This window comes from Trachemys scripta, chromosome 8 (genome assembly GCF_013100865.1).
Source record: "Trachemys scripta elegans isolate TJP31775 chromosome 8, CAS_Tse_1.0, whole genome shotgun sequence".
Taxonomy (NCBI): Eukaryota; Metazoa; Chordata; order Testudines; family Emydidae; genus Trachemys; species Trachemys scripta.
Window position 1 is genome coordinate 16,593,214 of NC_048305.1, and position 16,781 is coordinate 16,609,994.

General features: G+C 40.1%; 1 protein-coding gene across 3 annotated transcripts; it reads right to left on the reverse strand.

Moving 5' to 3' along the window:
- Positions 1-825: 825 nt before the first annotated feature.
- YIPF5 (Yip1 domain family member 5) lies at positions 826-13,363 on the reverse strand. Of its 3 annotated transcripts, none has more exons than XM_034779650.1 (6): positions 13,210-13,363; positions 12,347-12,463; positions 7,958-8,130; positions 6,791-6,936; positions 2,575-2,756; positions 826-1,870 (listed from the first exon to the last, which is right to left on the reverse strand). In XM_034779650.1, the coding sequence occupies exons 2-6, from the start codon at positions 12,451-12,453 to the stop codon at positions 1,708-1,710; spliced, it is 771 nt and encodes a 256-aa protein (XP_034635541.1). In that variant the 5' UTR covers positions 12,454-12,463; positions 13,210-13,363; the 3' UTR covers positions 826-1,707. The 3 variants fall into 3 exon arrangements, with proteins under 3 accessions (XP_034635541.1, XP_034635542.1, XP_034635543.1); XM_034779651.1 differs by having other exon boundaries at positions 13,129-13,311; XM_034779652.1 differs by having other exon boundaries at positions 13,264-13,285.
- Between the last annotated feature and the right edge of the window lie 3,418 nt (positions 13,364-16,781).

The following is a 16,781-nucleotide window of genomic DNA, read 5'->3' on the forward strand; positions in this document are numbered from 1 at the left end:
GAAAGAATACCAGAAAATATTTTAGTTACACAAGTTTTTACAACAGCTACTCAAAGCAGTAAACTGTAGTTTCCAGACATGCAAAATTTCAAATTATGTAAAGTATTTTTATAACCTTTCTCTATAATATTAAGAACTAGTTGAATGGTAAGTCATTTCCCCTCTTTTAGTCCTATCAAAAAGTATTTAAAACTACACGTATCTGATTGGCAATTCAACTCTAAAACTGTACAAGTAGATTATACTATCTGATAGTTACTCCAGTTTTATACCAGTGTAACGACAATGCAGTCAACTGTTACTCTACCACCATAAGAGCAAAATCTCAGCCAAGAACTTGTATTTGATACGAGCTTTTACCATTTCACCAATATTTCCCAGACAGGAACAGGATTGGAATCTTTAAACCAGACTCTACTCATAGAAAGAAGAATTTCATAACCACAAGTGTGTAAAACAAAATTAGAATGGTTTCTTTCATGCATGTTTTAAAACTAAGCAAAAAGTGTATAAACTAACACTACTCATCTTCCCTTTCCTACTTATTTTTTCCATGAAATTATGACAATGCTGAGTCTGAGAGTTGACTGTCACCAAAAACAAGTTTATGCTTTTACTGCAAGCTTAAGCAGAGTAAAAAACTAATTCAAACGTATCAAAAGAGTAACCAGAAGGGAAGAGTATTGCTGTTTTATTTAAGTGTGGTTTATTCCAATGTGAAAGTTCCAATTTCATTTTAATAGCTGAAATTCTCTAGTTGTTATGGTCATTCAAAACCATAAAGCGGAGAGAGGTTAGAAAGTCAACTCCAGTACCATCTCAGAATTATTTAGGGGAAAATTTAATCAATATGCATCAAATGACCTTTACAATAACTGCAATACTGACAACCATGACACTTTAATATGCTTTTCAAAATAGTGGGGGTAGTTTCACTGGAAGTAAATACCAAAAAAAAAAAAAAAAAAAGTCTACTCTTGAGCCATTAATATGTGCATTATTAGAACAAGCTCCTGCAAGTAATCTTGATAAACCCAAGATAAGGTATAGCCACTTAAACTGATGCTAATATCTAAACACATTCACATTTCAAATCTGAAATTTATTTGTATACTTTTGACTAAAGGATTTGTTTTCAAATTAAACAATTTAAATTGCATATTGAATTCTGAAATACCAACACATTGTATAAATAACAGCTTAAAGAGTATTTGTTAAAATACAGAAAATATGCAATTTTCAACTTGCTTGAGAAACTCTTTGCAATAGAGGTGACAGGAATTGGGTTGGCCAAAGATTGTTTTTCTTTTTGAATAAAGACTGCAATGTCTGTAGTTTCATTTACTTTTGCTGATTAAGAACCTACCAAATATAACTACAACTCCACTTCTCCCGCCCCCAACCCTCCCAAAACTCCCCGAAGTTACTTTTCTAAAGGCTGTAGAAATGGTAAAGAAACATTACATTTTTAACTGTATAAGCATGAAAACTTAAAGCTATAGACACTGCAGGTCAATTCAAACAGTATTCAAGAGTCCTATAAAAGTGAACGAGACATGTTTGTTTCCATTGCTCCATCAGACAATTCAAGAGTTAAGTTTGCATGATAGCAGCGACGTAGATCTTTGCTGGTCCAATTAAGTGTTCCAAGTTGATTTTTTTTTTTTCAGTTTGGCCCACTGAAGTCCAGTAATCAGAATAGTCAGTTCAAAACACAGAAATAAGAGCAAAGACTCCATATAATAAAGCACAGGGATATGCTACTAGAAGCTGTTGTCCTTCCATTGCTAAGGCAGAAATGAAGATTTTGGAAGCAGAAAAACTGCACCATCCAATAATCCCAGCAGTGAGAATAATTCCCATCATTCCCCTGTAACATACAAGAAAAGAGCAGTTTAAAAAGGTAGGTGTGTGTGCGCGCGCGCTTAGACAAATGCAGGAATTAGAATATTTTCTAGTAAGTTAAATATGTTTCAAAGGTTGATTGTTTTTAAACTTTATACTGAATTTTATCATTGAGGGTTTTTAAATAAAAAGTACAAGGAATTTCAGTAAATATAAAATTAGTATTACTATTCAGTAAAGCTTTGAGAATGACTAGTTAAAAAAGACAAATTAAGTTCTAAGTACAAAAAGGTTTAGAACTGAGTAAACTCAAAACAAGGTGTTCCTTTGTACTTCTGTACAAGTAGCTTTCTGTGATGAGTAATGAAGTTAGTGATTTTCTTTTATACTGGGCATTTAACTTAGTTTTCCGACTCAACATTAATTAAAATTTAATCTATATTTCTTAAATTATTTTAGCTTTCTATATCCTGATATACAACTTGTTTGAGTTGTTTGACAAGTAAATATGTCTGAAGTATGCTATAATTTGAATCTAAAAGTAATTTGTAATAACTGAAAATGGACAGTGTGAATAAGTGTTCATGCTGTGTAAACATTTACTTCATTTGACAAATCAATTATTAATATAGTATAAATTCCATCTAACAGAACTCCCCTGCAATGGGAGAAAAATCCGCAATATATGGAAGCAGGTTTTTATTATAAATAGTTAGTATTGATACTTACTGCAAAGAAAATATAACTGCAAAACTGGAAAGCAGGATCATAGGAAGAAGACAGTATCCCAGGACACTAGCAACGCAGCCAAATGAGACGCCCGTCATGCTCATTAAGTTCAGCAGGCAAAACATTCCTAAACATCCAATTGCACTAATTCCATACACATACCCAAACTGAATTTTACCAACCTAAAGATGAGAGGAGTAACACAAGTTAAACATGTTTTGTCTTCAAGTTGACTAAATACTGCATTTTACAAATAATAAGGAGAGTATAAGATTGTGGTAATCTTTGACCTAGTGATGAATCTGAAGTAGAATTTAGGGGATAAAGATGAAGAGGATTAAGAAAGGCATCCCACAAATAATCCAAACAGAGTACTTGTATAATGTCCAATAGGCATATTTACCATATCAGTTTTCAATTACAAAAAGTGGTGCATCTAACCAGCTGCAAACTTAGTGTGCTTATGTAACGTAGTTCTAGTTGGGCTACAAAATCTTATGAAGTCTGCTTGATTTACTCCATTATATTTGCATATTGATCCTACTCTGAAGATTATCTGAATGTTTTTTTATCAGCACCTTTACTATGGAAATGATCAACTACTAAATAAAAAATGTAAATTAGCAATGCACTGAAAAATGTTCTATGTGACATAACTCTTTCCATCTCTACCAATGATTCAGATTCTTGATTTTTGCCTCAAGGGGGTAAATTGTTTTTTGTGAAGTGCCATGCATAGCTATAGCACAGTGTAAATTCATCATCATCATAAAATATTTCAAGTTTTGTGTTTCCTATCTAGAATTATTTTTGGTCTTATAAAATAGTGTTAATACACTATTTAAAAATCTGATTCCATGATATTTAGGTATGTATCCTCTCAGAGCATGACTTGGAGACATGGCTTAAGAATGCCTCCAATATGGACAGAGCTGCGTGACTGCATTAGATTGGCAGATAGGAAAGTGTTTGAACTACAGTGCTCAAAGCACAGGGATTTCATTCTTTAATTTTTAGACAGAGCAAAATAACTGTACCAAATGACTGAGTGCTATAGAGAAATAGTGAGATATCTGGGAAAAGCAGGCTATGACACGCTGAGTTCTAGACCCAAAAGCAACGCTGTTCAGAGGCAGTATCAGCCAAATGCCTGATATTGCAAAAAATTCAAGACATTCAATAAACAGAATCCTGAGTTTTATTGATATACCCACCATTGTAATATCCTCCCATATACCACGTTCTCAGCTGTTTTCATTTCAGTGTATTTCCTATTGTCTTAACCCTACCTGTTATGCCTACAGTACACATGACCATTTTCAGATCAGTTTTCATTTCACTCTCAAACTGATAACACATACAAGTGGTTATTTTCTTCACTCTAGAGCAGGCGGGCTCGGAGTTACTACAGAGAATTCTTTCTCTGGTTGGTCCTGCCCACATGCTCAGGGTCTAACTGATCGCCATATTTGGGGTTGGGAAGGAATTTTCCCCTGGGTCAGATTGGCAGAGACCCTAGGTTTTTTTTGTCTTCAGCATGGGGCATGAGTTACTTTCAGGTTTAAACTAGTGTAAATGGTAAATTCTCTGTAACAACATTTTTAAACCATGATTCAAGGACTTCAGTGACTCAGCCAGAGGTTAGGGGTCTATTACAGGCGTGGGTGGGTGGGTGAGGTTCTGGGGCCTGCAATGTGCAGGACTAGACTATCACAACGGTCCCTTCTGACCTTAAAGTCTGAGTCTTAAATTGGTTAATATTACAAAATAAAAACAAATGGTAATGCAACTTAATAGATAAGTTTAAATAACTAAAATATTCTTGCTGATGACAGATTGGATAAAATGTAGCTGAGCATGTCAAGGAGACACTTGAAAATCCATAAGATAAAATTACATCTCATGACCTGTCCATTACAGAGAGAATGTGTTCCTTTCAATACGAGGGCCCTCAATACTAGGGGCCCCATTTTCCTTAAAAATAAGCATGCAAAGTTGAAAATTATTAAAAATACTGAAATGTACAATGACAAGGAAGTTGGCTTGTTCCTACTTTGTCATATACTAAATCATTTAAGCTTCAGAAAACTAAATATTGCTTTATACTTCACTGACACCAATGATGAAAGATTATGCTTGCTTTCAGCCCTGTAGATAAAAGCAATAACTTTAGGTCAATCTTATTCCAATTAAGTTTAATTGGCAAAACACCTATAGCAGTGGTCACCAACCAGTCGATTGTGATTGACTGGTCGATTCTAGAGAATCTCCCAGTCGAACATGATCTCTGGCGGTGTAGTGAGGCTGCTGCTAAGGCAGGCACCCCGCCTGTCCCAGAAGCGGCCAGCCTGGCCGTAGGGGGGCAGGGGTCTCCTACCGTGCACTGCTCCTGCCTGCAAGCACTGCCCCCAAAGGTCCCATTGGCCAGGAACGGGGAGCTGTGGCCAATGGGAGCTGCGGGGGGCAGTGCTTGCAGAGAGGGGCACCGTGTGTAGCCACATGCCCCCACAGTGGCACGTTGGCCCCATCTGGGAGTAGGCAGTGAGCCTGCCCTAACCTTATTGCACCGCTGATTGGGAGCCGCCCAAGGTAAGTGCCACCCACCAAGAGGCTGACCCCAATCCTGAGCCTCCTCCTAGAGCCAGCACCCAAACCCCCTGCCCCAGCTCTGACCCCTTTCAAGAGCCAGCACCCTGTACTCCCACACCCTGCCCAAGACCAGAGCCCCCTCCTGCACCCAAACTCCCTCCCAGAGCCATCACCCCTCACCCCCTCCTGCATCCCAACCCCCTGCCCCAGGCTCAATCCGGAACCCCCTCCCACATTGCAAACCCCTCAGCCCCAGCCTAGAGCCTGCACCCCCTCCTGAACCCCAACCCCCTACCCCCAGCCCGGTGAAAGTGAGTGAGGGTGGGGGAGAGTGAGTGACAGAGAGAGGTGGGAGAGTGAGTGAGTGGGGCGGGGTAGATCCTGGGTTGCCATTAAATTCAAAAAGTGATCCCGGGCATAAAAAGGTTGGAGACCACAGGTCTGTTCCCATTGAAGCCTATAGGTCAATCAGCAAACATTAACAGTTTTGGCTACTGTTTTGCTGATTTGGTGGTAAATCATGCCTAATAATGCTGACATTGTTGGTGGTGTCCACCAAGTCTAATGTCAACCATAGCAATATAATTTTAAAAAGTAATTGAATAATTGTGAACCTCCTTTATTAGTAATTTTTTTCTTAAAGACAATCAGCTAAAAACACCACCAACAATAAACCAAGGGCTTTTCTACATTACCCGCTGGATCGATGGGCAGCGATCAATCCAGTGGGAGTCGATTTATCGCATCTAGTCTAGATGCGATAAATCGACCGCCAAGCGCTCTCCTGTCGACTCCGGTACTCCACCAAGGCGATAGGCACAGGCAGAGTCGATGGGAAAGCGTCAGCCGTCGACTTAACGCAGTGAAGACACCATGGTAAGTAGATCTAAGTACATCGACTTCAGCTACGTTGAAATTGCATAACTTAGATCGAGCCGCCCTCTCCCCGCCCCCAGTATAGACTACGCCGAAGTATACTGAACAAAGAAATACTAGAATAACCCAAAGTAAAATTTCAATGCATCAGAAACTGGCATGATAGAAAAATCTACTAAATGTATAAACGGAATATGTATCAAGAGCCAAAACCATAGATAAAGCAACCAAATTAAAACATTTTGTGCAAATAAAACAATTACATTCTATTGAAACTGTGTTTCTGACATCAAACAAGACATCTTGATTTGTACAAGGAGAAGAAATTGAAATATGGTTAAAATTGAAGATTTAACTTTATAAAACTAAGGACAATGAGTCATCTGATCTCTCCCCCCCCCCCCCCCCCCCTGTGACTATGGTCCTCAGTCTTCATGACAATAGAAGCCATATTACACTACACAAAAGCAAGATATGCGAAGAAGTCACTACATAAAGCAACATGGCACATTACATACTGAGCTTGAAGGGCTTGACCCAAAGTGTGGTGAGGACAATGGAAAGACTTCCATCAAGGGGCTTTGAATCAGGCCCAAAATCATGTACTAATGAACCATAAATCCTTGGTCAAGGCCTGTTTTGTGACTTCCAGGCCATGGAGATTCTTATGAAAGACCCAAGGATAATTTAGCTTTTCTCAATGTTTTTGGACTATGATTAACACATTAATATTTTGCAATCTGTATCTTACCAGCAATAACGTGGCTCCAAAGGCAAGACAGAAGACCATTGGTCCTGCCAAATCAGTCTCATTCATGATGCTGCCATCTGCTACTTTTAATGGGTGTAGCACTGTTAGTGTCTTCTGCCAGATGTGGTCGAAATTGATCCCTAATTCTACAGGTTACATGAAAAGAATTATGCAGATTTGTTTCCCTTTTTATTTCTCCTTTGCCCCCATTTTCTTCACCATTTCTTTTTCCTGCCCCGTCACTTTCAAATCTGCTCCAGACTGAAGGCAAGACAATGAAGGTTATCAAGTGCCGTTCTTTAGATGACCAAAGAATGTTGGAGACATTCCATCTCTCCTTTATGGGGTTGAGCGCACTGTCTCTGTGGCACTCCAGTTCTCAACTACTCAGGAGTGAGGGACTGCTAGTCTCTAAGGCCCAGATTCTGCAATCAGATCTCCTTGGGCAGACCCAATGACAGGATTGCTTCTAAGACTGACCCTCTGCATTGTACAGTTTTGATTTACCAACTCAAATCTAGCTATGTAGATTAGTAAACGAATTTTGCTTAGTAATAGAATGTACATGATCTGCTTCCATCCAAAGTGTACTTCCCTCGTCATTAGTAACAGGAAAGGTAATTTGTCATAAACTCTGACTGAGAGCATAACAATGTATAGAGAAGGTGAAAAATCCAGCCATCAGTCCAAGTATTCTCAATATCTATCAATTCCGGCACCTTGTATTCTATGTAGGACATATCCTACATCTTTATTACTTCCTTCCTCAAATTAGAATTTGGGTTCTAAACACCAAAAAGTCAGTTATTTATAATTAAAGAGGCACTATCAATTTAAAAAAAAAGTAACCTTTTGTTGTTGCAAACAACACCTATTATAACAGACTGAGGAAAAAAATCTGTGCTTTTATTCCCACATTTGACATAATGCCATGTACAGTCAATTTCCCATTTAATTTGTGTGACTTTCACAGACCAATAGGGGAGAGAAATAAAGATAATGTGACTGTAAAGTGAGAAATTGGTAGGGGAACTCAGAGGCAGGCATGACAGATGAAATTAAAAAAAAAATTAGAAGTTAGTTAACTAGAGAGTACATTCCTTACTTCTCAGATTACCCCCAAGTTAGGGGCAGTTTTGGAGATGAGTAGTAAAGAACAAGTTATACCTTCTAGTAAGGGTGGCTCATCCTCAAAATTGCTTCCATAGAAAGACTGTGCTGTAGTTGGAGTGTATGTTTGTGTTGGCTGGTAAATCTGCCCTGTGTAAGGCTGCTGTTGCTGCATCATCTCTGGAGGGACAAATCCACTTTGCTGAGAGTAGTCATAGCCACTATATTGTCTGTAGAGAACAACATAATATTACTGGCAGGCACAGATTTTTTGTAAACCTTTCCCCAGTCACATAAGACACTCTTTCGATAACAACTTAATATACAATATACAATCTCGTTTAGCTAATTTTTTAAATGAAGTTAATTGCTCCTCCCACCCTAAATGTGTAGGTGCACAGATGCACTCACCCCAACCCACCACAAGGAGTAAAGTGTGATTTGAAAAGGTATATGGGTTTATGGACTCCTTATCTCCAGGTCTCTAATTTACGTAATCCGGTCAAATCTTGCTTAGCTTATAAGATTTTACACCTTTTTACCATCAGATATCACATAGTGATAAAAAATTTAGACACCTATAAGTACACCTCTACCCCGATATAAGGCGGTCCTCTGGAGCCAAAAAAATCTTACCGCGCTATAGGTGAGACCAAGTTATATCAAACTTGCTTTGGCCCCCCTGCTCCTTGTCCCCTAACTGTCCCCTCCAGAGACCCCCGTCCCTAATCACCCCCAGGACTCCACCCCCTACCCAACCCCCCTGCTCCCTGTCCCCTGACCTCTATCCACCCCCCCTACCCCACCAGGCACTCACCGGCAGCGGCGGGAAGCGGAGCAGCCCAGCCCCAGCCCGCTCCACTCCACCAGTTCCCAGCTGCGGCACTCCGCTTCCTGCCGCAGGTGAGTACGGGGGGCATCCTTTTCCCAACCTCCCCGCACTCACCAGTGGCGGGAAGTGGAGCGCTGCGGCTGGGAGCTGACGCACTGATCCGCCGGAGCGCTGCTTTACCACATTGTATGCGAACCCGTGTTACATCGGGTCAGGTTGTATCGGGGTAGAGGTGTAGTAGCATTTTCAGCCCAAAATTAATCCAAGCCCATTTAATTTGAAAATATGACAAGATTGGGCCTACAGAAGACTGGCAAAAGGTATCTGTCAATTCAAATATAGCCCCTTCAGTTGTATATCTGATTCCTATAATTTATCAAATGACAGCATGAATTTATACTCAGTATTAAATCCTATATTTAACAGAGCTCTATCTTGAAAGGAGATCCCAAGTCTTCATATTGTTTAAGCTTCCTATATGATATTTTCATAGAGTTAAGACAGCCTGGTCAAATTGACTATCTTCCCCCTTCCCATATAACATTTGTATCAGACACCACTCTTAGCATACATGTGATGAGGATTATGACATTCAGAGAGTAAGCACACATTATGACATCTACCATCATGACCTGATGCAGATGACAACCTTAGTAATATTTCAGTTTCTAACTCAAATTTTCCAAAACTCTGGTCACAGAAGACTTTTGAATACAAGCTGTTTGAACTGTGTGGTTGCGCCCACACACTTCAAAATAAAAAGATTTTAGCACTTTACTATCTCACAGGTAGCCTGAAACTAGTACTGCAAAATTTCACCAGTAAAGAATCACTACTGTGACACCCAGAGGGGTACCTAATCACTTCTGAGAAACCTCCTCTTATAGATGTTACATAAAAATATTGTTATGTTGTATATCTAATACAGTATTGTTCAATAGTTCTCTTTTTTCCATTCATTATGTAAGTGTAAGTACATTGTATAATTTAATGCTAATAAGTTCTTTCTGCACATCAATGAAGGAAACTGCCAAGACTGTAGAGAGACATTTAAGAAAAAATGTCTAACTTCATTACAATTGTCTGTATTTTCCCTTTCTCCATCTGCTCAAAACCCACGCCCAGAAGGGACTCTCCACAAGCAAATCTCCTTTTCCACCCCTATGGAAGGAAAACTCAGACACCTCTGCAGCACTGTGATCCTCTGGACCCTTCTGCTCTTTGTCCCCTACCTCTTCCCTACCTGCTTTTCCCCACCCACACAGAAATTCCCCTTTCTAAGCCTTCATGCCTTCTCAAATAGATGAACACGACTTGTCGGTGAAGAATCAATATGGCTTTTTGTACAGAGAAATCATGTCTCACCCATCTATTAGAATTTTTTGAGGGGGGGGGGGTCAACAAACATGTGGACACGGGTGATCCAGTGGATATAGTGCACTTGGACTTCAGAAAGCCTTTGACAAGATCCCTCACCAAAGGCTCTTGAGCAAAGAAAGCATTCATGGGATAAGAAGGAAGGTCCTCTCATGGATCAGTAACTGGTTAAAAGACAGGAAACAGGGTAGGAATATCAGTTTTCAGAATGGAGAGTGGTAAATAGGACTGTCCCCCAGGGATCTGTACTGGGACCAGTGCTGTTTAACATATTCATAAATGATTTGGAAAAAGGGGTAAACAGTGAGGTAGCGTAATTTACAGATGATACACAATTATTCAAGATAGTTAAATCCAAAGCAGGTTATGAAGAGTTACAAAGGGATCTGACAAAACTGGATAACAAAATGGCAGATGAAATTCACTGTTGACAAATGCACAGTGGAAAACATAATCCCAACTATATATACAAAATAATGGGATTTAAATTAGCTGTTACCACTCAAAAAAAAAAAAAAAAGATTTTAGAGTCATAGAATCATAGACCTGTAGGACTAAAAGGGATCTTGAGAAGTCTTCTAGTCCAGTCCTCTGCACTTTAAGGCAGGACTGCGTATTATCTAGACCATACCTGACAGGTGTTCTTAAAAATCTCCAGACAGATTCTACAACCTCCCTAGGCACTTTATTCCAGTGCTTAACTACCCTGCATTTAGGGAAGTAGAGCGGAAGAATTACTTCTCGTGTCTTGATTACAACACTCCTGCTAATACATCCCAGAATGATATTTGTTTTTTTTGCAACAGTGTTACACTGTTGTCTTCTATTTAGCTTGTGATCCATTATGATTCCCAGATCCCTTTCTACAATACTCCTTCCTAGGCAGTCATTTCTCATTTTGGCATGTGTGCAACTGATTGTTCCTTCCTGGATGGAGTACTTTGCATTTGTCCTTATTAAATTTCATCCTATTTACTCCAGACCATTTGTCCAGATCATTTTGAATTGTAATCCTATCCTCCAAAGCACTTGCAACCCTTCCCATCTTGGTATCATCTGCAAACTTTATAAGTGTATTCTCTATGCCATTATATAAATCATTGATGAAGATATTGAACAGAACCGGACCCAGAACTGATCCCTGAGGGATACCACTCGATAAGTCCTTCCAGCTTGCTTGTGAACCACTAATAAATTCTCTCTGGGAATGGTTTTCCAACCAGTTCTGCAGCCACCTTATAGTAGCATCTAGGTTATATTTCCCTAGTTTGTTTATGAGAAGGTCATGCAAGACAGTATGAAAAGCTTTACTAAAGTCAAGAAATACCACATCTACTGCTTCCCCCCATTCTTTGAAAACATCTGATCAATGTACAGTGACAGTCAAAAAAAGCTAACAGAATGTTAGGAACCATTTGGAAAGAGAGCAATAAGACAGAAAATATCATAATGCCACTATATAAATCCATGGTACAGCCATATCTTGAATACTGTGTGCAGCTCTGATCACCCTATCTCAAAAAACATATATTAAAATTGGAAAAGGTGCAGAGAAGGATAACAAAAATGATTAAGGGTATGGAACAGCTTCCATATGAAAGGCGATTAAGGAGATGGGGACTTTTCAACTTGGAAAAGAGATGACTAAGGGCGGATATGATAGAGATCTATAAAATCATGAATGGTGTGAAGAAAGTGAATAAGGAAGTGTTATTTACTCCTAGACAACACAAGAACCAGGGGTCACCCAATTAATAGGCAGCAGGTTTAAAACAAAAGGAAGTTGTTCTTCATACAACGCACAGTCAACCTGTGGAACTTGTTGCCAGGGGATGTTGTGAAGGTCAAAACTATAACTGAGTTCAAAAAAGAATTAGATAAGTTCACGGAGGATAGGTACATCAATGGGTATTAGCCAAGTTGGTTAGGGCCACAACCCCATGCTTTGGGTGTCCCTAGCCTCTGACTTCCAGAAACTGGGAGAGGATGGCAGAGGATGGATTACTCGATAATTGCTACTCTGTTCATTCCCGCTGAAGCACTGGGTATTGGTCACTGTCAGAAGACAGGTTACTGGACTAGATGGACCACTGGTCTAACCCAGTATGGCCATTCTTATCTAGAACAGTTTTGTTGTTAGTGTGTGTTTAAGTGTTAGAGATGTAAAGAAATGCAATCACAGACAGGATAAACTAATACTATACAAGTTAGAGAATGGAAAAAAAAATACAAATTACTTATTGTATGGTTCTCCACTTCCACTGTAATCATAGGAATGTGTCTGGTCATCAATGCTATAACTTGTTTGGTAGAAATCTGTATTGAAGTTGTCAAACCCAGACATTGCAAATTATCTGTAAAATAAGAACATCAAAGCTTGTATGAGTCACAAAGGGTTACTTTGGCCTCTGGCTGTCATACAACTCTAATAAATTGTTGATATGGCAGACGCCTCATTGTTTTTGTGGATACAGATTAACACGGCTACCCCTCTGATATACGTAATACTTTAAAAATGGTGTCTACATCTCTGTGTGTGTAAATGTATAACATTTTACAGCACTATAAGAGATCAAAAGACATAAATTATAATGGATATAGTGTTTCCTTCCATACTAATACATAAGTTAAATGTGTCACCAGTATGATTAATAGTTACAATGGAGACGTGTTAACGGTCCAAGCAACAACAGGCGCTATACAGCCAGGGAGCTACACCACAAGTACGAGGCACAGCTTTAAGTAACAACAAAATGTGTGTTGCCCACACAGCACGTTCACGGCCCTGACCCCCCAATCCGTACGCCCATCCCCAATTCCTGCCACGGTCTCCCAGTAACCTGGGGCCAATCAGCTCACGCCTCTGTGCCTCAGTTTCCCCCTCTGGAAAGCAGGGACCCCGACTCAATCTCCTGCTAGGGGGCAGGCACTCGGAGCTGTTGTCAGGGGCCTGGGAGAGCCGCGGGACGGGGTGGGTCGAGCCCCGGGGAGAATGGGTTGGGCTGCGGAAGGGGCTCACCGTTGGTGTCCGCTCGCGGTCAGGGGAGCGGCCCCGCGGAAGGACAGGGAACTAGCGGCCCCTACCTGGCCGCAACCTCACCTGGCAACCCCTCCTCGCAGCGCTGAGAGAATCCCCCCGGCTGCCGCCCCTCACCCTCCTCCGGTGCGACGTGTCACGAAACAAACGAACCACTTCCGGATCAAGCGGGACGGGGCATGCGCAGCGGCGGTTCCGGCTGTCCCCGAGACCTTCGAGGGACTGAGCATGCGCCCTAACGTCTCTCGGGTGGCGCTGGGTGAGCATGCGCAGGGGAGCGTGTTTGGCGCAGTGAGGGTTACGGTGCTGGGGCTACGTGAGGAGACGGGGGGGGGGGGAACAGGGGAAGGCGGAAAGAGGGAGGGATGGGTGGGGAGGCGTTGGCTGCCACTCCCCCTCTTTGACGGGAAGGGGTCTGGGTCCCGCTCCTGTCATGGCTCTGGCCTCGCTGGAGTCTGCCCCTGTTCATAGTAGGCTCGAGTGCTCGGGGTGGGCGGTCACCTGAGGCTGCTCTCTGCGGCCCCCCGACTGCCCATCTTGCACGCGGGTTTCTAGCTGTGTGAAATGAATGGAAACGTCCAGCATGAACCGGTGCTCCACCCGGTACTGAAAGTATGCCTGCAACTGGGAAAGGGCTCGCTGAGCTAAACGACTGTTTGGGGGACTCTCTTGCATAAACCGAGTTCTTGTTTGTTGTTCCCCGTGGTCTGATTTGTTCACCCTGTTTTACATTAGTGAAGTTTGGGGACTTCTCTTGAGAGAGTGCTCCACGGCCCAATAGCTCTCACTGTTTGGGGATGTTTACTATTTATGGTTCTGGTATCCTTTCCTTTCTCTCTGATTGTTTCATTATTTTACTAATGACTGAAATGAGATTTGCCTATGGAAACTGACATGATTGCAGAAGCCACAGGTAACTGTTGGGGGTGGAGGGGCACAATTCTGAACCCACTCCCCTGGAAAAATATAAACCCTTGCAAAAATCTGGGCAAGCATGTGACCTCCCCCCACCACCTCTGCTTGATTGTTTCAGGGAGGAGTAGTCTAGGTTTCTGTTTTTTGTTGTTTTGTTTTTTCATTTTAATGATCATATTTTTTGCAAACTTCTTGTACTTTCCATGATTTTAAAAGAATAACAATAGTCGTTGGTTCAGAAAGTTAATTATCTAACTCCCTGGGTTCAAAACATGCTGATTTTTATAAAATCTAGCTTTTAATTTTTTCATTTACCTGCTTGTATTTTTCCATGAGTGACCGAACATATTAACTTATTATGAGATGATAGCACTTATGAAATAATAGGGTGGAAAAATCATTGTGTATTTCTACATAGGAGAAAACAAGTTTTAATAGCTGAAGAAAGAAGATCTAAAATGTTTTATACAATGGTAGTTAATGTGAATTACAATAAACTTTCACAAAAGGAGGGTAACACTTTTGACACATGTGACACATGTATCACTAGTGTGTGTGTGTGTATATATATATATATATATATAATATCAGTTTGCTTAGGTTGCTAGGGTTTTTAAATAGAACTGCTCAGTGTTCTTTTTGCTACTGCTTCCCACAGTGTTATCTTATAGACAAATTTCTGCTGGTTATCATTAGAATTTAACAGGATTCAGTATTTGCCTTTAAGAGTGCCAGCTTGTATTAGTCTTGCATGATACAATATTACCAGGACTAACTGCAGCTTCTGGTGATCCAAGACAGTCTCCATAATAGGAACCCTGGAGAGGTTTTTTACGAAGAGATTTTCACAGACATAATGAAAATGTTGGTTATACCAATGGGATTGTGGGCATTTCATCTAATGTCTTGTCACATATTGTAAACAAAGATGTTATTAATGTGTAAACATTGCAAGCTGGAGACCCAGAACAACAGTGCCAATATTAGTGGCTATTTTCACTTTTTAAAGTGAATCAAGTGCTGATAAAATTACATCACTGGAAACTGAAAAGCCTGATTCTGATCACAAGACTGTTTTCGCACTGGTGTAACCACACTAACATTGTTGATTTACACTAGAAGATCAGAACCATGCTCAGAAATCCTATCTTTATGCAAAGGTATAGCATGTGTTGTGGCAGAGCAAGCTTCCCCCACATGACGACTCCACCAATGTGCCTCAACCCTGACATGGTGGAACCACGTCTAGGGAATAGAGATTAGTTTATTTTCCTTGCCTGTTCATTCTTTGGCATCTTTGCTGAGGCTGCCAATAAGCATACCAATTAGTAACTGTGGTGATATTTTTTATGTTAATTCTTTCCCGTATTATGCCATTAACTCCGTCCAAATAGGCTATGAAACAGTCATTAGATAGATGGTAAGGAGCAGTTCTTAATGAGACAAAAATTAACAGTGACATCTTGCTTTAACAAATTCACCCTTCACTTAATAACAATATGTATTGTAGTGTTAGAACAGTAACTAGTTAATCTTCATACGAAACCTGTTAGGGGTATGAAACTTTTTTTATCTCCATTTTACAGACTGGGAAACTTTGCAGAGAGGTGAGCATCAGGACCAGAATTAGTACTCAGGAGTGTCTATTTTTAAGCCTGCGCTTATACCACTGGCTCATTCTACTTACTAATGCATCATAGATAAGGTTGTTTGTTTTGATCATCTTTTGAGACTGACCTCATGCATGACCTTCTTTAAACAAAAAAATTCACCAACCGTTATTTATACAGAACTCAAATCACAACAAGAAAAATCACCCTGTCAGGTTAAGAGATCCTGTCTGCCTGTAAGTGTGGTGTTTTTCAATAATTGGCATTTTCATATTAAAAAGATGGGAAATAGTGTGCCATCAAGTGATAAGCAGAACCCCACTGAAGTCGATGGAGAGATTTTCTTAAAATGTAATGGCTTGAAATGGCCTGGTTTTAGATTTCATGACTTTTTTAGGTTATTGAATCACAAGTTTTGGTATTAAAAAGAAAAATTGTCCTCATAAAGCATAATTTTTTTATTTTGCTGTCGTAGATGCAAAAAAGATGTAAAAACTAACCTGGTAAAACCAACAAAACAAAAAAACTCATCAGGAAAACTACAACTGACATTTCCCCCTTTATATTTTATACACAAGCCTCCTCCTGCACTAAGGAATTGCTTGGAAATTTAATCCTATGGAGATTTTTAATGCAGAATTATAATGCTTTGAATATTCTTGGCCCCTACTCTGCTGCTATTGAGGTTGCCTTTGAAACTCCCCTTGAACTGACTGGGTATATGATCAAATTTTTTTTGGTCTATAAGCCAGAGAGATTTTTAAGTGCAGTATTGTGGATGGTATCACTGTAATACATTTCAAGTCTTGTCTTAGTCCGCTAATGAGGCACTGTGATTTTCTTTCTCTGTGTATAGTTAGTGACTGAAATCTAAAGAAAATTTTAGTCAATACATTTTCTACTGAGTAGTATTTGGTTCAATTTTTCTTCAGTTTCTGAAATAGCTGATTTACAACATTTAAGGGCAGTATCTCAGGGATGAACAGGCAAAACATATATTAAAGATTTTTTAAATAATGATTTTAGAGACTTACTGTGATATTTATGTCAGTGTTTTGAAAGAAGATTCCCCATTCCTCATGAGTGAAGAATACAGTTTTCTTTTGATGT

What these genes read in the sequence shown, in the direction of transcription:
- YIPF5 (XM_034779650.1), bottom strand. Translation starts at nt 12,453, where the DNA reads ATGTCTGGGTTTGACAACTTCAATACAGATTTCTACCAAACAAGTTAT. An exon ending in AGTGGAGAACCATACAATAA is followed by an intron (nt 8,131 to 12,346) that starts GTAATTTGTATT and finishes TGTTCTCTACAG; the next exon opens with ACAATATAGTGGCTATGACT. An exon ending in TGAGCCACCCTTACTAGAAG is followed by an intron (nt 6,937 to 7,957) that starts GTATAACTTGTT and finishes TGTAACCTGTAG; the next exon opens with AATTAGGGATCAATTTCGAC.